We start from the raw sequence: 20,589 nt of genomic DNA, 5'->3' as shown, positions 1-20,589 counted from the left end.
GAAAACTTTTAAATTTACTGACCCAAAAACTATTTTTCTAAACTTAATAATTTTTTTAAGGGGTTATATACAGTTAGAACTTTTCCTGAGAAAACTCTTAAATTTACTGATCCAAAAACTTGTACACAAATTATGATATTTTACAACTGTATTAGTAAAAATAGTTATTTAGATAGAAACTACAACTGATCTCCGGGAGCTCCTCTCAAAAAAGACGTCTTGCGGGGACCGCTACATATACATATCTCTAAACCGAATCCTCTGAAATTAAAAATGCTAAATCTAATAATCCTCCTATAAGTAATGCTAAATGTAATAAAGCAAATCGAAGGAACAAGCACCGTAAACTATTTTGACAAATGGCGGTTTTTCAAAAATCAAAATCGGTTTTTGACCAAAATTTCGGCATAAAATTGCATATAAAAAATATTTATCAGTGAGAAAAAGTCTTCGGTTAATTACTGAAAAATATACATAATATATTTAAGAAGTTTGTGACAAAATTTGAGACTAATCGGTGCCACCGTTTTCGAGTGATGTTGGTCACCGACTTTGAAGACACCATTTTGAGAAAAACGCGTTTAAAGTTTGGCCGTATACTTCCAAGCACTCCGAAATGTCTTTTCAAATTTGCGCATAACTTCGAAAACATTATCCGGAACAATATGAAATTTTCTGTGTGTACTCTTAAATATATGTAAATTAAGTAAATAAAATTAAAAAAAATTGAGTTTTTTGGAAATCTAACTGTTTATAACCTCTTAAAATAAGCGGTGGTTCTATGATTAAATGTAAATAATAGTTTGCAGTCTTCGAGCATGAAAATATAAGAATTCCCTTTAAGAAAAAAATGTCATATGTATTATTCCTGCCATATCTGCCATTAATTACGTCAAATTCACACCTTATCGTCAATACTTTCGTGTTTTTTCGAATTTGAAAAAGAAACCGAATGCATACCATCTAGACTCTCCAAAGCGATTGTAAGCTCTTTTTCTAACTGTTCCAAAAACATCTTGTAACATACTCTATTAGATTTTTTGTATTATAAAAGGTCCTTTGTTTAATTGCCTTTATTACAGAATACAAGGTCTGTCGCAAAAAAACAGGACTGTTAAAAAAACAACAAAAAATTAATATTTTTCAAAAGTTATATTTTTTTATTCAAAGTAGTTTCCTTGTACTTCGATACAGCGTTTAGCTCGGTCAATTAGCATTTCAAATGAGTTTTTAAGGTCATTTTTCGGAATGCTCTTGACAATATCGGTCGTCGCCTTTTGGATAACTGAAATGTCCTGAAACCAGTGTCCTTTCATGGGCAAATGAAGTTTTCCAAATAGGTAAAAATCACAGGCTGCCAGATCAGGTGAGTAGGGTGAGTGATTAATGGTTAATATGGAGTTTTTTGTCAAAAAATCAGTGACAAGCGTCGACCGATGACACGGCGCATTATCGTGCAACAGGCGCCAGGACCCTGCCTCACGGTATTGTGGTCGAGCACGACGAATGCGTGACAAAAGACGCTTCATAACACCAAGGTAAAACACAGCATTAATCGTTTGGCCAGGTGGGACGAACTCTCGGTGTACAATAGCCTCGGAATCGTAAAAACAAATCAGCATTGTCTTTATTTTTGACTTCTGAAGACGACCGACTTCTGATCGTCACAGAGGTCCTCACGTCCTTCTTGGAATCGCTTAAACCATATGATCACCATAAACTTTTTTCATCATTTGAAATGTTTCAGTAAACGTTTTCCCAAGTTTAAAACAAAATTTAAACAAAATTTAATATTTGCTCTTTGTTCAAAATGCATTTTACGACTGATGACCAAAAGCTGCTGTCACTTTTTGAACGGTAGTTATCGAATTGTCTTAAAATTTTTACGAAATGTCAACAAGAGATCAAATTTTTATTTCACATACCCACCAATAGGTGGCGCCACCAGAAACAGTTATATTTAAAAAGTTCTATTTCTTTTGCGACAGACCTTGTATATAAGAATTAGTATGTTGCGAGTATTTTTATGCAAGATCTTGTCACATTATGAGATCGGCGTTAACCATACATCACTGCGCAACATAATCCAAATACAAACAAATGTCTATACGTAGTTTTTTCAATAACTATGCAGCCTACAAAAGAAACTCTAGATTTGTTTAAACAATTGCGATTTTAATATTCCTGAAGATAGTCTCCTTTTAGCTCATATCACCTGCCTCAGCGATTCTTCACATTTCTTAACACGTCTGGCGGTGATAACATCCTCGTTTGGAAATAAAAAATTGGAACATACTCAAATATGTAGAACAAAATGTGTTGCAGTACGAGAATATGAAGTATTGCAGCACAAGAGCAAGTCGAAACTGGATACATCAATTCGTGACACTCGCCAACGAAGAGAACAGTCACCCCACACAAAGCCCTCTGTGATTTTATTATGCGATTTCTTTGCTCATTACCATTTTTTTTAAGACCGCGGACAATGCCACTTCCACAAGCAGTAAAAACAACATTATGATTCATATTCCTATAGGAGAGTGCACTTCACGTTAAAATATTTCTCTTACAATAGCGGCACCAGCGGCATCAATTTATGTTTGTTTACTGGAATTTAGTTATAAACTTTGTCTTTTATGCATCTAACTTAGAGTCATAACGTGTCTCAATAACCAGTTTGCCCTGAGCTAACAATTTTGTGATTTTTTTTTGTCAAAGTTGTATGGAAAGGGTGAGGTGGAAGAATCCAAACACTTTCTTCTGCATTGTCCAGCCGTTGTAAGGCTGAAATTGAGACATTTCAGCAGTCTCAACTTTGGCGAACCCGGAGTTACAGCCGAAACTGGCATTAGCCGTCTCAACAAATCTATGATATCCTCACAGATCACAGATCTTTGATCAATCACAGATTTGTGAGCGTCTTATGATCTACTTTAAAGGAGTTTTAGGTGCAACCAACGAACCGGCGTTCGAAGCTGTTCAAGTGAGATCCCTGCTACGACCGTACTATTAAACTGACTTTACCAAACTCATAGACCTTAAAATTTTGCCAGCATCTTTTGACATTTGACGAGAAAAATTAAGGATGTCTCTAGCATTATATCTAATCATGGTTTTTTGTAACTTATCGTTACCAGTGGAGTGTGAGAAAGCAGTGTCAGAGAGAAAAATTATTATTTCGGATCTCAATTTTATTGTTAACGTGAGTTCCCCTTCGGTGATCTGAATCTTTCAGTAACCTTAATATTTCGTTTACTTCGCAGTGTTTTGTAATATTCGAAGTTATATTCGCAACAGCTTTAATTGTAGGCTACTGGAAACTAGTAGATATACACTTAATAGTTTTTACAAAATCAAATCAAGTTAATTCCAATATCCCTCTTAATCTTAAATGTCTTTTAAGTTATAACTTTTCCAAAATATTTACTTCAATTATTTTGCATACCAAAAACAACCACTTTGTATGAAATCAGAGATTGGCCACCTTCATTATTTCACAGCCACGCGACAGCTATAAAGCAATCATCTTCAATAACCCGATAATCATATCCTTTGGCGCCTGAAGCTCAGCACCTCAGGGGCACTTAAAGCGGAAAAGGCATGCCAAACTTTAAACGTTTACGTCTTAATATTCTTTTGACAGCAAAATACACCTTTGCATAACCTTTGATTATAAGTTTTCTACCTTTGTTGTTGTGTAAACTAACGCCGCCTGAATAATGAATTAAATTTAATACTCAATAAAACGGCCTTTTGGCAACCAACCTTTTCGAGCACTTTTGGGATCCTTTTTTTGTTTTTACTTTTTTATTCTTTTTACTTTAAATATTCGCTGCATTCCTGCGCAATTACCGTTATTTATGCGCTATACCTCATTTGAGATTTGAGACGAAGTGCCGCTGGCGTGTTACAAAAAGTTTTAAATTCATTTGCACTGATTGAACTTATGAAACACCCGGCGCCCCTACACAGCCACATAACTACCGGGGTACATGTAACCCAAACCCAACACCGCACAGACACACACACACTGCCGGGGTGCCAATCAACCTTGAGCGGCACTCGCTGTCCTTCGGTGACCCAATGAATTTTTAATAAATCCTCAATTGGTAATTGCGGACACTTGTGTTGAAATATTTATTTTTAAAAGCGGACCGTTAAACGGGTGCAACAAACACTCACTCACATATATATATATGGATGTGCGTGTATCTCATCAGCGCTATGGAGTTGAGCGCTGCGAACCTTTTTTATTGACTTTTACAACTAAGAAATAAATAATAAAAATCAGCAGCCAAAGTGATCTCGGTGCGGAGCGGGGGACAGCGCGGCGTGGGTGTTTTGTATCTCGTTGTTGGCGTTTTTACGCCTTCAATTTGTTTGTTGGTTGCTGTTGGTGGTCATTGCTAATTTTATATGAACTTTTTATGATTCAGTCCCGACTGCTGCTCCACCAACTAATACTCACATACACACACACATACTTATATATGAATTTATATAAATATTTATGGGTTTTCTTTTATTACTTTTATAGCGGCGAGACGTTCGCTGGCGGCGAGGCGGGCATGGCGGTGCCGGAGACTGTGTGCACGCCGCGTGCGATTGGCATCAGCGTCGATATTAATGTCTACGAGCCGCATCTGTTGGCGGGCACGATGGCGCACATGATTGGCCATAATATCGGCATGGGTCACGATGATGGACGTAAGTACTCTACAGTCACTGCATACAATTCGCACACTCATACATACTTGTATTTACTCATTTATATATATGTACTTCGGCGCACCGTCGTCGAAATTTGCATGCACTCACATACACTCACACACCTTCATTTTTAACTCGACGTTCTAAGTGAAATTAAGTTATTTGATTTTTGTTGTTCTTGCTGTCTTTGCATCGCTCAAAACTGTCGCCACATTAAATTTATACGCGCTCATTTGCGTGGTAAACAATCTTAATGGTATACCAAAATGAATCGCGCCATAAAACTGATTTATTGCATTGGTGTTTGGCACAATCTTTGTCTTCATTCTTGCTTTTGCCGCCGTGCATTCATCAATTTTTGATAGTAAATTATTTATTGTAAAGTAAACAGCGCATTTATCTATTCAAATGGTCGCTTGTCTTCGCGCTGCTTCGGCGTAAGATTTATCTGCAACGCCATTTTATGTCGGTGGCTTTTAATGGCTCGTCGAAGTGCTTATTTCTCTTATATTATCATCAGCATACTCTTTCATAGACTTTTTATCATAAGTAGGTATTTATGTGCATTAAGTCAAACATAAACTGTTATTTTTATACTAACCGATAAGTGGCAAGAGTCATAACTGGTTTGATTTTGCTGAGAATCAGTTTCTGGCGCGTAAAATGTAGTGGATTCTGTTTGCAGGAGAGTTTTCCATAAACTATAAAATAAATATGTTCTTTGATTTCAGTATTATTTTGTCAGTTTATTTTTAATTCAGAAAAATAGTAATTGGTCAGAAGAAATAATAATGATATCAAATTTTAAAAATCCTCATAAATAAGCATTGTAGAGGTTTCCCACTTTAAAACAAAAAACACAGAAACTTCAAATGCAATGGAGAGTGTTTATTATCATTCGAAAAAACATTATTTGGCGTTTATCATTTGAGGATTATCTCTCCCAAATGTTGCCCGTGGCTACGTCTCAAATAGTCTATCTGTTGAGTTCAATTTTCCATGACTCGTTCGAGCATTTCGACTCGTAACTGGTAAATTACATGAGCGATGTTTTGTTCCAAGGCCTGAATCGAAGCCAGATTGTCAGACAATGGACTTTACATACCTTCACAGAAAAGGGTCTAAGTTACGATATCACACCATCTTGGTGGTTAACAACGTCTGATAGTGTTTAACGTGGGATCCTGCTGGCGACAGCTTAACTCCACGGTACTCAAAAGCACAACGGATCAATACAATGCGTCAATCAGCGCCCTGAAAACTCGGTAACGATTTTCAGTACCAATCGGCAGTGTGGCACGGACACACTAACCACCTTGGTTGCTATGCAACTCCACATTCGACTGACAAAGTCGGTTCTTCCCTCGATTTGGGTTTTAACCACAGCCACCACGAATCTCCACAAAGAGCCAAACCCAATGAGCAGACTGGAGCGAACTCCAGGGGCTACTGCTCCCCATGGTACCAGGTTAAAGTCTTTGGTATTGACCTTGTAGCCGAAGCTACGACCAGTTGAGCTTCCATACAGCCCTGGACTGGTGGCCAGGATCTTATTCGCCTCTTACGACAGGCATGCCTTACCGCGAGTATATTCGGTTTCCCCTCGAACCCGGGAAACGATCTCTTCACCGAACTGTTCCCTCAATAAATCCATTGATTGATACGATGTGTGGGAAATTGCGCCGTTTCGTTAAAAAAAAAATGTCGCCAAGATCACGAGCTTCAATTTCAGGCAACAAATAATCGGTTATCATGGCGCAATATTAATCGCCATTGACGGTTACGGCATCTTTTGAAGAAATATGGACCGATGATTCCACCGGCCCACAAACCACACTCAGCCGTTGATTTCTATGGATGAAATGGCAGCTCTTGAATCTCTTCGTCACAAATGAGGAACTCATCGCCGAACAAAATTTGGCTTGAACTTTTAAAGAGCCCATAGAATGAAGCAATGTCGCTTGGGAAGCGCGAGCGGCTTCAGTTCTTACACAAGCTGTATTTTGTACGATTTCAATTTAAGATCTGGACATAAAATGTACCAAGTCGTTTCTTACGTTAGTCCGAGTTGCTACGAACGGTGCCGAATCGACTTTCCACGATCTTCGTGTACACTCTCAGCTACGGCTGCTATATTTTCGTCACTGTGTGCTGGTCGTGGTCTATTCGGTCGAATACTATCCAATAAAGAATACTTTGTCTCAAGATTGGTGAGGATGTTGCGAATAGTACGCTCATTAGGCCGATTGACCGTTGACCATAAGATGAGCGAAGCGCGCGAAACACATTCTTCTCGGAACATGAATTTTTGTAATAAAGTTGAACAATTGGTAAGCATTAATCAGGCGTAGGATTTTCCAAAATGAAATGCAAACGATATTGAAGAAAAATAGCAGCTTCACACGACTCACGCGTAACCTGTCAAAAAAAGGTTATTGTAAAAAGTACCTCTACTTTGATTACCCGTTATATATATTTATAGGGTTTCCGAAGTTTCTTCTGAGTGTAACAAACATCGTGACCAACTTAATATATCTTGTTCAGGGTATAAAAATACGAAGATGAAAGTTTTCCTTTGTACTAAAGTTTGCATGTGAACTTGTATTCAATCTGTACTCCGAATTCAAATAAATAATATTAAAATTTTCCATAACCTATTTTAGTTTAATACAGGAGGATTCTGGGCAAGAAAATATACATACATATATATTGAGCTGATAAAAGCAGTTCGAATAAGAAAGTGAAAGATCTACCCATACACCTATGACCGAGTTGTCATAAAACTTTAAGAAACTAGCAGTAAAAGGCTTTTAAAGTCAAAATCTTATACCCTGCTCTGACTCCGAAGACCTTTTTAAGAAATATTAATTTACAACGAGCTCGTTATTAGAATGTATGTAGGAGTTTATAAAAACAATGGAATAAATTTCATTACTTAGTTTCAGCAGTAGTGTTACTCTCCAGTGTCCCAAAAGTTGTTGAGTTTACTGTCTTTTTCTTATTTCAATTTTAAATATCAAATTTTCTTTTCTTTCATATTTCTTATTCATGATTTTAGTTCATTTGAATATGATTTCCATTTAAGAAATTTTCAAAGCGTTCACAGCGCCGCGATAATCACTCTGTTCGCTCGCTAATGTGTCTCCCGACGCATATTTATTATTTTTTACGCACAAAAATTATATTTCTTTTGTGGGAGTAAAGAAACAAATTATATAAATCAACAGTAAAAAATTATAACTCTATATGTAAACAGCCAACAATAACAGCCATTTATTCAACATAGCTCCAGGTTTTGATCCACCAGTGTGTAAGTGTATTTGTATGTGTTTGCGGCATAATAATCGACTGAATTGCTTGATTTATGATGAACGCTTAACGCCATGGTAGAATCAGCGGACAAATCTGAGCGCACAGTTGGAGGTGGAGTACCTCCAATAACTGTAAATACATATTTTATAACAAGCATTCTGTATTTTTGTGCGCTGCGGCTGAGAGGCGTGCTTTCGATTCACAAACATCCATTACCGACTTGAGCCATCAGTGATGACCAAGCTGGCAGACACCACGTCGCTGGTTGTGTGTGTATGTGGTGGTTAATAATATGCAAACGCCCGCCGCACTCAGCTCAAACACAGTGTGTGTACGTGTGTGCATGTGTGTGTGTATCCAAAGTGGTGATGCATTTGCTTTTAATGGAAATTCATAAATTTCATTTCAAACAAACAAAGGGGGGTGGGGGTGTGGGCGCAGTTTTGTGCCTTTTCTTTTCATCATTTCGATTTTGTTCGACAAACACACGCACACACAAGCATCCCTCAAAGGTAAATAATACACCAAACAACAACACCAAAAAAAAAACAGATTATTGAAATAAATAAAAGGGAAACGTTAAAAAAGCGATTATTTTTGCTGTTGTTGGCAGCAATAACAAGACTGATATATGTATGTGTGCGTATATTTGTGTGTGTGTGCCAGGCCATTCCAATGAATGCGCAATCATGCACACACTTATTTATTTTAGTAAATATTTGAGCATCAAGAAATATGCTTCGCCGCATAAGCAACGCCAACACAAGACCACAAGAAGATAAAGACATATACAAGGTTTTCATATTTTAAATTGATTTGCTTTTCGAAGGCTATAGAAACTAAAAAACATTGATTTAAATTTAAAATTACACAAATTATAAATAAAACAAGAAAATCCTTAAGTTTCCCTTAACAAAGCTAACAACAACTTAATTTTGATCGGTTAGTTTGTATGGCAGTTAAAGTGGTCTGATATCTTCAAATTCGTACAAAATTCGTACAGTTTTTTGGGAAGAAAGGGTATGTACATAATAAAAGCAAGTAAGGAAGCACTATTTTCTGGTGTGACCGAACTTTTCATAATCTTAGAACTTGCCGGGGTGAACGCCAGGGAAATAGCTTAAGGTGCAAAACGTCAACCAGAGTTTGGGAAACCAAGCAATTTTATATATGTATACATAAGTAATACCCTGACCGCCATATTTGTCATAAGGCTTGCTAGACCAAATTCACAAATTTTTGAAATTAAATTATAGTATATCCAATATTAAACGTTCTGTTAATTTTGACAAAAGTTTAAGAGCTTATATTGGGAATATAGCAAATAGTATTGACCCGGTTTCATCAATTTTTTTGCCGATACTACCTACAGTTAAAAGGACACAGACTTGTAAAATGTTTCCAAGGTTTCATCAACGTTCCTAACATACAATCACCAATCATATGGAGTAAAATCAGCAGGGGAGTTCGAAAATCCTGATATTAGTGATATGAGAGCTAGGTCAAGTTTTATCCATTTCTGGCACAAATACATACTGTTGTGAGAAATTATGTTCTCTCATTTATCCTGAAATAACTCTCATGTTGACCGAAATATGCGGAATAAAGTCAACAGGAAGTTCGAAACTCTTAGTATTTGAGAGCTAAGGAAAGTATTGCATCAATTCAATCCATTTCTGATAGACAGACTTACTGATATCAGGAAAAGATTATGCTTGAATTTCATTTATATATCTCACACATTGCCGGATGTTTTCGGTAAAAAGTCAATTATACGAGTAGGTACTAGGATTCGGTACCTATGGGCTTGAACCCTGTTGCTTCGATGTGAACAATTTTTGATAGTTCGTATGCTTTATCTCGTTATATTAATCACTTCTTGATTTGTATACTGGCAAGTAATAGAATCAAAAACAATCTAAATTGTTTTATATGGAAAGTAGGCGTGATATAGAAATGTTAAGATTATATCATCTGCCGAACTTAGTTGTAATTAGTCGAGCAGGTCCCGAGATATGTGATTTCACCTAAACAAGGGTGGTCTCATGCCCATTGTCCAATTTTGATCCCGAATCTTGTAAAGCTACCTCAATGGTAAAATTGAATGTCTTTCGAGGATTTAGTTATTGATTTGTAGCGCCCTTTTTGCCGTTTTTGACAGTACCGTTATATGGAGACGGTAGGAATTCTTATAGGACTTATCCTAAGCGAATTTAGCTATTTTGGCTTGAACTGTTTGAGGGTTATGTACATTAAACCTATTAGAGAGCGGGGTCATGTGAAATTTTTTAGCCCACAGCTGCCCCTTGCTACTCACAACAAATATCTTAATTTAAATGTCTTCCTCTAAAGGCGTTTGTTGGGCGTAAAAGTGGTCCGATTATGCTCATCTACAAACTCGTCCTTAGTTTCTTGCCAAGGCACCTATGTACAAAAGTTTCATTTTGATATCTCAATATTTATTCAAGTTACGGGTTGCACGTATGGACAGATGCACAGACGAACAGACAAAAAGTCAACCGGGTTTCAACTTTTCTCGTCATTCTGATGATTTATATATACATAACCCTATGTATATTCCGATTAGTTTTGGGTGATACATGCAACCGTTATGTGAAAAAAGCTATTATACTATGTAGCAACATGTTACAAGAGTATAAAAATTATAACAAAGGAGCAATCAATATTTAAAGTAATAAAGCAGAAATCCTTCGAAATAAAGATGGCGAAACGCAGCAATTCATGGAAAGCGTACAATTTGTGTATATTTAACTTAGTTCATGACGTAAAAAATTCTTTTATTTAATGATCAGGTTTTACCAACCATTAAATTGTTTGACTTATCCTGAAAATTTATTTCCAAAATATATTCACATATTCATACACACATCCGTTTTTCTCTATTATACAACATTTAAAGTGGCAGCTGCATTATTTGCTTTGAATGTTCTAATTAATTTTCCATTTTTCACAGGTGAGGAGTGTTTCTGCAGGGACTGGCATGGCTGCATAATGGCCCAATCGATTGTTGGCCAGGAGAATGTGCAGCCTTATAAATTCTCCGAGTGCAGCAAAAAGGATTATATCGATGCGCTGCGCACCGGACATGGGTTGTGTTTACTCAATAAGCCGAATGAGGTGAGTTTTAGAGAAATGAAGGTTAAAAAATTTACCAATTTTAAATATTAAAATAGTTCATAATAGTTGTAGTTATAGCCACCGAAAAAGGTATTATCTTTGCCACAATTGAAGGCCAAAGTTTAGTTTAGAAATGTCAATACATTTGAAATTGTGTATATATCGTGTGTATGTAAGTTGTCTTGATAGTGACAGCTAGCTTAATTTGGAATTTAAAATAAAATACTAGTCGCTTTACGCTTGGGAATTGTTGCAAACCTATTCACTATATTTTCTAACGAGAAGAATAAACATCTTAAAAGACTGTGAAGTTTAAATGCAATGGTTTAAATTTGGATTGAAAGGGTTACCATCCTACTAGTCAGCTAATGGACAGAAACTGTACTTCCTACAGGAATAACTGAAGTGGTAGTGGGGAACAGTATCATTCAACTTGGGACTTTAAAGAATTGTTCATAAAAGAGAATTTTTATCCTCAGAGGAATGTCAGATCTCAAATGAAACGTCTGACGAACAGTGGTAACCGTTATCAAGACAATATGATTGACATTCTTAATAGCAATAACATAGGTAAAAATTACTTTTTATGATATTGGTCCAACAAACTTGACTCTGCAAAAAATGGGTAACGCAAGCAGATAAAACCTAACATTAATACTCCTAAGCTACCGGTGTACCAAAGTTTAATTAAAAGGACCTACAAGGCGCGTTCCAAAGTAAACCGAACTTAAAAAAAAAAATGGCTTTTTCGGCAAAATCAATCTATTTTATTCAAAATAGTCTCCTCCTGCTTTAATACAGTTTTTGCACGGTCCAAAAGCATGTCGAACGAGTGTTTTAGCTCGTTGGCCGGTATGGCTGCCAGTATGCCGGTGCAAGCCTTTTGAATGGCCTCTACGTCTGCATAATGCTTTCCTTTCATGGGAAAATGCAGTTTTCCGAAAAGTAAATGCAACAAACGCCAACTTTCATCTTCGCGATATTCGGGCCGAACACATTGAATACGGCGCACCGAACACTTCAAAACTCAAAGGTAGAATACCGCATTAACGTTTTAGCAGGGTGGAACAAACTCTTTGCGGACAACACCCTTGGAATCATAAAAACAAATCAGCATTGTCTTCACTTTGGCTTCTCCATGCGCGATTTTTTGGGTTTCGGCTCGTCCGGTGCCTTCCATTCACTCTGGCTTTTGTTTCGGAATCTTATTGGAAACACCACGTTTCGTCACCAGTCACAATATTGTAAAGGATTTTGTCCTTTTTGACCTCTTTGATAATGTTCTTCGAATGTTGGATTCTGAGAAATTTTTGATCGTCACTCAATTTGTTCGGTCAAAATGCGATAAATCGATGTTTTGCAGATGTTCAATTCCATTTCCATGAATTTCAATGATGATTTCGGCTGATTTTTCGACAATCACCGCCATAAACTTGTTTCATCAATTGAAACGTTTCGGTAAAGGTTTTACCAATTTTAAAACAAAATTTAATGTTGGCTTTTTGTTCGAAGCTCATTTTTGTACCGATAACACAAACATACTGACACTTAAAATGCAATAACTTCACTTCGAATCCATGAAATGTCATAAAATTATCACTGAACAATCGATAAAGGTAGTAGAATCTAACGCATCAGTCGAAATATAGCCGGTGCCACCAGGAGCCGCTAGATTTAAAAAGCTGTTTTCTTTGTAACGTACCTTGTATAATCCGATCTTCCCTAGAACTTTAAGCTTTAACGAAGCACGAGCACGAATTAAACTTTGAAACTATTGAAAAAAAAACTAAAGTTTTTATAGAACGTATACAGAGCACTAATTTATGCGAAAGAGTAAACCCTTTCGCAGAAAATTACACATGTCGGCTATACTCTTTCTTTAAATAATATACAAACCGACGGGTTGTACGGATTTCACTCTCCTCTTCTGTATGTATGTAATAAATTATTAGCCATACATTTTGTATTAAGTATTTAATAACAAATCTGTCTTTCTATTGTGTTCACAACTTTTTTGTGATTTTTTTTTTTTAACGTCAAAGGTTTTATATCTCGTTGTTCGAAGATTAGATTAGATGGTCAAAGAGGGAGTATACAAAATCACATAAATTACAAAGGCTCACTTAGCGCCAGCATATTGTTAAAGTCCAATATATTGCTGCGTGACCCCTTTTTGGAAACATGGATCCAAGTGCCTTCAACTTGAGTCTGCAGACTGATATGCGGTAGTCTGAATTTGGCCCTAGGGAGGTCAATTACATATTTAAGCCTGCCGAGGTTGTAACTCCCCATTAGCAACTTGCTATGTCGGATGCCTTGGAGTTAGTTGTTTCCAATATCTCTCTCCGTCTACTCTTTTTTCCCTATGGAGTAGCTTTTTTTAAGGTACGGGAACCCACCGCGACGAAGGGCTTCAGCCCTACCTTTTTAGTGGATGCTGCGGACCGGGCGAGCTCATCAGCCAGTTAATTCTCAGCTAAACATTTGTGAGCGGGCACCCAAATGTGCACTTGGTGACGATCCGCTAGGCTATTCAGCACTAGTAGCGATTTGATCTCATAGACAGAGATTACTTTAAGTGGCCGTCGACTATCGCTAAGAATGGTTATACGTTCATTGCGATAGTTGTGTTGGAGGTTTATCTCTAAGACTGACTTATGGCAAAAACTTCTGCCTAATTTATGCTAGGAAAAATTCCCACAGGTATGGAGAGTTTGGTGCGTGGTCCTGCGACTCCTGCACCAATTCCCTTCGCCGTTTTCGAGCCGTCAGTGTACGACTTGGTTGTATTATCCCTAAGCAGTAGCTCGAGAGTGGAATCATTATTCATTCAGCTTTGCTGCCAAAGATAACCTTGGACTTTTTGGTGAATTTTACCTTTCCAGGCTCCCTGTCGAGAAGAGCTAACTTTTTCATCTTTCAGGCTTAATCAGCTTACCTTCTTTACACTTTTCTGCTGTCGTTTGTAGCAGTGTGTATTTGTTTTTGTATGTAGGGCTAGTGACAAATTGCTAAACTTGAACCGACTCATAGTCTTAAATGTGTATACATATAAAACATTGAATACAAGAAATGCAATGAGGTCGGAGTAATAATTTTTTTTGATCCTCCAAAACCTATGATCAATCTCTTGACTCTCTAGAATACTAACATCTTGAGCTTGAGCAGTCTAACTGAGTAAGGGTGCCATTTAAATGCCTTCGAGATCAAATTTCCAACCTATTTATGGCGATGTATTTCAGATAAAATTATGTTAATTAATTCTTGAACTCGGATATTGAAAAATTTCAGCTTTGGAGCCAAGAAAACAAAAAAAAAACCATAACTATATTAGAAATATGAAAACAAAGATTTTTTTAAACGACAAAAGTAGACGAAGGCTTAAGTCGGCTGTCGTCTTGGACATAAAATATACTGACTTAAATGATTGTTACTTTCATTGCCCAATCATACAACCTAGTCCCTAGAGATCTTATTTTAAAGTTCGACATGAAGCTTTTGCGCAATGGTATGTACCAGCACTCGAGCTAACTCAACCAACTTTTGACTACAGTGGTCCGTTAGACAAAGTAAATCATAACAGCTTTATTAAATACGCCTAACATTCGGCGGTCACCTAAAGACCTAATGCTTATCAAAGCATTATTCTCAAAGGAAAAACACCGATCTGTTTCTGCTATCCACCAATAAGGAGCTGAAGAGACCCTACTATGCCACCGAAAATTGATCTTCTCAATAGAAATATGTTGCAATATTTCGAGTGCTTAAAATTGTTTAACAGATATTCATATCCATAGTGGCACTTGAATTCCCGGAAAAGTTGACTCTTTGAGAACAATGCGAAACTCAGTAAAAATATTAAAAAAAAGCAAAACTTATAAACGAACAAAAGACTTTTCCTAGGAAAGAAAACAAGCGACGATTGCATTTTCAAACGAACAAGAATTAGTCTTTGAAAACACACAACAACAACAACACTTTGAGAAAAAAACGAAACGAAGCAGAAAAGCACTTGTGTACATTGTGTGCCATTTTCAACAACAAAAAAGCACGATCAAGCGTAGTGCCTCAAGATGAATGCAGCAACAGCAGCAGGCACGTGTATACACCACTGACAATGCTACGTGCAACATGCAACTCTCGAGGCAAGCGAAATGTTAGCTGTCTCTGCCACACCCCTGTGGCACTAAGTATTGGCGCGTCGCAGTGTTTGCACACACCAGCCATTGGCACTTGCTGTTTGCTTGCATTGCATTGTTTTTTCCATATGCGTTGCATGTTCGTTTGGTATGTGGCACAAAGCTTCAAGCAAAATGGTGCAACAATAGCATAGCGCCAGTGTAAGAGCTAAAAGTAAACAAGCAAACAACAGCAGCGCAGGAATGATGACAATTTTTGCATAAACGAAGTGGAAGCACACACACACGCGCAGGCATGTACGCACACACAAATACTACTACATCAATAACCACTCAACGTCAACGCGAACGAGCATGAGAAGGCGGTGAGGCTGGCGGAGGAGGAGCTGGATGCCTGTGGCGTGAAAGTGCAGCACTTTTAGCTTTTGTCTTGATTTTTTGGCACTAGGTCAGTTGCAAGAGCAACAACAACAACAACAATCATTGTGACAGTTGAAGCTGCAGCTTTGTTGTTTTTGTTGCTATTTTTTCTGGGGTGTTAGCGTCTCTGGCGCACATCTCACAAATGTATTCGGCATCATCGCATGAGCGGCTTTGCGCCAGCATCAACGCTCCCCATGATGTAGCAGTCTTTTAGGCGCATTGTATGCATGCACACATTTACATAAATAAGCATGAGTTTCTTTGCATAAATGACTCTTTTGTTTTGAGTGTTTTGGCAAGGAAGAAAAGTGACGAATGTGTTGAAGATGGACACAGGAGCCTCACTGTCGGCCACCACTTGCCACTGCGGCTGAGCGTGGCTTGCTGGCAAACTTTTTGTTTTAATTATTACTTTTGTCGGAGGCTTTATTATTATTACACATTTTTTGTGTAGTTTTTTTCTGCATTATAATACTATATGCCCTTTTTGCATATAACGGTTATTTCTTTCGCTACAACAGTTTTTGCTGCGCTGCCCCCGCTTAGTTATAAGTGAACAAATTAAGCCAGCAGAAAAGAATTCCGTCTTAGGAAAAGTCACTATATTTAAAACAGCTAGTCCGCCTTAAATTAATTCCAAAGCCAGCATGGCGCTGTAATTTCGGTTTGATGTTTGTGGTGCAACAAATTGAAGAGAAAATCCCTTCAAATTTTATATTATGTTGGAAGCGACTTAGAGATATGACAATAAACCAGTCTTGTCAATCTGTCATTAATCTGAAATGAAAAGTGGTTAGAAATTACTTTGTTTAATAATTTCGTCATTTTATATTTTATATTTTATATGAACCTAAATGCTTTCTAGAAAAATTTACATTCGATACAAAAACATACAATGTTTTGCCTTTTATTAATTTTTTGACACCAACTTCTTTGCAATTTGTCGTTTGCAATAAAACCTGAAATGATTTGTATATAATATATCTCTCGTTCGGTACCTGAATAAAAGCTATACTTTTAATGGCTTAAACAATCGGAGGAATTTTCGCTTAAATATATGCTTTTTTTTATAGTTTTACTAACAACTTTTTTGAACCGCATGACGCTATTTCTCTCTTGAGACTTTTTATAAGAGAAAGATAGTACATACATAAATACTTTAAATTAATTTTATTTTTAATCTTTGAACCAAAGCAAAGGCAATTTTGTCAATTCGGTCTTTCAATATAGACAAATAAAAAGCCTACAAGTAATATAGATGCTTACAGACTATTAAGTGTTAGCATTCATCAAACGATTCGAACAACAAGATAATCTTAATAAAATCTTAAACTTCAAAATATCGCTATTTTAAGGTGTTTAAAGTACCCAGAAGTCGTTAGTTGAACGTTGTGACCAACTTTGGAATTTCAATTTTTTAATAAATGAGGCATGATCTGTATACGAATTAACAGTTAATTTGAAGAAAATATTAGCAGGTTGTCAAAAAAGTCTTGCGGTATTTTTATTGAATTTTATTTATTTTTGTTTCATTTTTTTTTTTATTTTTATCTATTTTTTTTTCTACTATGCCGGTGTCTTTCGACCAATTCAGCGATTTTATCGCAATTTTCGACGACAGGCCTTCCGGAGCGTGGCGCATCTTCGACCACCTCTTCACCAGAACGAAAACGTTAAAACCATCGTTGTGCAGTGGAAAATGGATAAACTGTATCGGGTCCATAAACTGCACAAATTTTATTGGCGGCTTGAGATGCATTTTTGCCTTCTCTTTATCGTAGTAGTATTGTAAAATATGCCGTAAATTTTCTTTATTTTGCTCCATGTTTGCGACGCTATGCAACTCACGAACGAGGTTAAAAGAAACGACAATCAATCAAACACGTGTTAGCGTGAAATGAGCTTTCCAAAAAGGTTTAGCATGACCCGATGCGACGAATAAAACCAGAAATACGCGCTTTCAGCGCCAACTAGCGAAAGTACCGCAAGACTTTTTTGACAACCCATTATAACAAATTTAAAAACTGCTTATGAGTTCTACCACACGTAAGCATTATGTAAAATATTCTGTATCTAAGTTTGCAAATTTGGTATTTTTGGAAACCACAAGTTATGAGCAATTAAAAAGGAAATAAAATTTCAATTTTAGATCCATTTTGATTTAAGATGAATGTTCTTTGCTAAACTTTGAAGCGGAAACCGACACATCTAATCATAATGCCATTTGATGCAGTAATTAGTAGAAAAACGTGAAGACCTTTATTACTTTCAGTTAGTTCATCACGCTCATTGGAAACTGACGCATATCCCATCCCTTTTACTGCCGTTGCGAGTTGATAGAATTGGACTTAAAGTTCGATCACGGCACAATTTTAACCGCGGGACACAGCAATAGATTCCGACGAACCCAGTTTTGTGATTAGCTGGTGTTGGAACCTTCCTTATGATATGTTCTAGAAGATGGTATTCTCATTCTTCAATAATTACAATAGTAGTACAAAAATATAACAAAATAAAAATTTAAACAATTTCTTAAAATCACTTGCACTTCCAAACAAGTATCGAAAAGAGAGTAGAGGCAATAAATGTTATAGCTGCTTTATCGCTCCCCACTGCCGAAATTGGCTTTATTACTCACGCTAACTTTAACTTTTTGAGTAAGAAATTACATACAGCATTGTGTATAAATTTGAAAACGATCGGTACAGCCTTTTGGTGCACTAATGCTTGAAGTTTAAACTCGCGTTAAAACTTTCGATTTATTTACTTGGCGTGACGTGGTTACAATGGCTTCCATATTTTCTAAAATCTAAGTCGGTTGAACTGATTTCAATATAGGGTGAGCCACAAAAAAAACAAAAAATTATGTCGATTTTCTATATTAAAATGCAACTTCATATATATTTTTCAAAGCAGGGTTTTCAACCTAATTTTAAAAAGTGTCGGTCAAAGATTCTCAAACAAAAGGAACGCAAAAAATTGCTTTAAAATAATAACTTTTGCATAGAGGTTTCTTGTAAAGTATATAATTTTCTACCAAATCCGCCTTGAGGGTCTTTTTATACCCTGGACAGGGAAACGTCAGACACCTTACAAAGTTTATATATGCTTCCTTCTTCATATATGCGAACTAGTCCCTCAAAATTGATTTCTTGAATTTTGCACCCATCAAGAGGCTGCTCATTTGTAGGAACCGCCGATATCGGACCACTGTCACACATAACTCTCATACAAACGAACGAACAAAAGCAAGATAAAGTTCTTTGTATACTCCTTTAAGATATAAAAAAAGGAACCTTTAAGAGATCATTTTGGAAATTATACATTTTAAATAGATATATGTATATCTGGGAACATATGGAACGCCTGTCCACACCCACATTGGATATTGAAATAAAATAACAATATCTTAGAGCGCAAATGATGTTAAAAAGGTTTATTTGTTATTGTAAGAAATGCTAAGTGAAACGAATTACACGTCGCACCAAACCACAAGAGTTTGTCTTCAACGGTCTATATGTCGTCTTGCTGTTTAATCTTCTTTGTGCGACAGCCGTCGCTTAACCCCTAATCCTAAATATGCCGCCTTTTGAAAATCTCTACAGAGTTGATGAAGTTTAAACACTATTTTTACCATATTTCGTATGAAATTTTCGAACTGCGACGCAGCCAAACTTTTATTATTTTTGAAATATTGTTCAATAACGAAGACAGGTTGTTTTATTCTATCACACTCTAATTTTACTAAGGCTGAGCTGTCAGCTATCGATTTACTTTTTAGGGTTCTCAACACTCTGCTATATAAATGGCATCATATTGTAATAACTATGGCTTGAAATGTACACTTAAAAAAAAAAAAAACTTAAAAAAGGAAAAATATTTCGTTAAAAAGTGCAATTTACTTGAGCGTTAAAAGTATTGTTGAATTTAACACTAGTTGCCAACTAGTTACAAGAACAAGTAGTAATCAACTAGTTTGTTTATAAAACCTAACACATTCCTAGCGGCTTTTGGCGCTGCTATGTAATCATGAGCACACACAAATGTCCGTGTATTGGTGTGCGTTTATTTGCATTTGCTGCCAATGCGTGCGCCTCTTCAATTTTTATTCCTTTTAGTCGCAGTCATGTGTGAACGCAACGACCTCGTTCGTGGCAATTTCGTTGGCTGCGTGTTTTGCTCTGTTTTGTTTATTGTTCCAGCATACAGTCACACATTCGCACTGGCATTTGCATGCACAAACATACAGACAGCAAAGCGTTGCAAGCACTCGTTGCGTTTTGCAGACACTCGAAGCGTTTCAGCTTTTTTACAAGTGCTATGTATGTGTATACGGGTGTGTGCGTGTGATGGCCTGCTGAGGTTAATTGTGCCCCGAACGCAGCACTCGACACTCGAAACAACAACACCAAAAACTGCATTCGATCTGTTAGCAAAATCACCGTTTTCTGTTTCGCCGGTTTCATTTCATTGCAAACGCTTTTCACCGTACTGTTTGTTTTCATTTCAGTTTTATGCTGCAGCTAATTAAATTATATCGCTCTTCGCTGCCGTTTTCCACTCAATAACACCGGTATCCATGTGCTCTGACCTCACCAGTTGGGATGCGTTTCTGCGGAGTGAAACGCCAATGGCAAAACAACCGCAGACATAATTCGGTGGCATTGCGTGAATATTTTGACCTTCAGTGCGGCTGGCGGCGCGCAGACGGCGGGCATGGGTAAATCTGTTTCCATGGGCAATTATCGTTCTTGGCCAGCAAATGTTAATCTTCTTTGACCAAATTCGGTGCCAATGTATGGCTGTGGGTTGATATTTAATCAGTGGTTTCTGTTGTCGGCAATTATTATTTAATGTTTGCGTGGCA

General features: G+C 36.9%; 1 protein-coding gene across 1 annotated transcript in view; it reads left to right on the top strand.

Moving 5' to 3' along the window:
- LOC120774567 (disintegrin and metalloproteinase domain-containing protein unc-71) overlaps nt 1–20,589 on the top strand; it is a 526,730-nt gene that overhangs the window by 453,858 nt on the left and 52,283 nt on the right. The window contains exons 13-16 of the mRNA XM_040104301.1: nt 4,538–4,707; nt 10,997–11,160; nt 11,640–11,730; nt 13,864–13,927. Coding sequence (XP_039960235.1) covers nt 4,538–4,707; nt 10,997–11,160; nt 11,640–11,730; nt 13,864–13,927 — 489 coding nt within the window. The remainder of the gene's footprint in view (nt 1–4,537; nt 4,708–10,996; nt 11,161–11,639; nt 11,731–13,863; nt 13,928–20,589) is intronic.

The sequence above is a fragment of the Bactrocera tryoni genome, chromosome 4 (assembly GCF_016617805.1).
Source record: "Bactrocera tryoni isolate S06 chromosome 4, CSIRO_BtryS06_freeze2, whole genome shotgun sequence".
In the NCBI taxonomy this organism is placed as follows: Eukaryota; Metazoa; Arthropoda; class Insecta; order Diptera; family Tephritidae; genus Bactrocera; species Bactrocera tryoni.
Note: the sequence above shows the minus strand (reverse complement) of the source record. Positions and strands in the feature narration are given on the sequence as shown.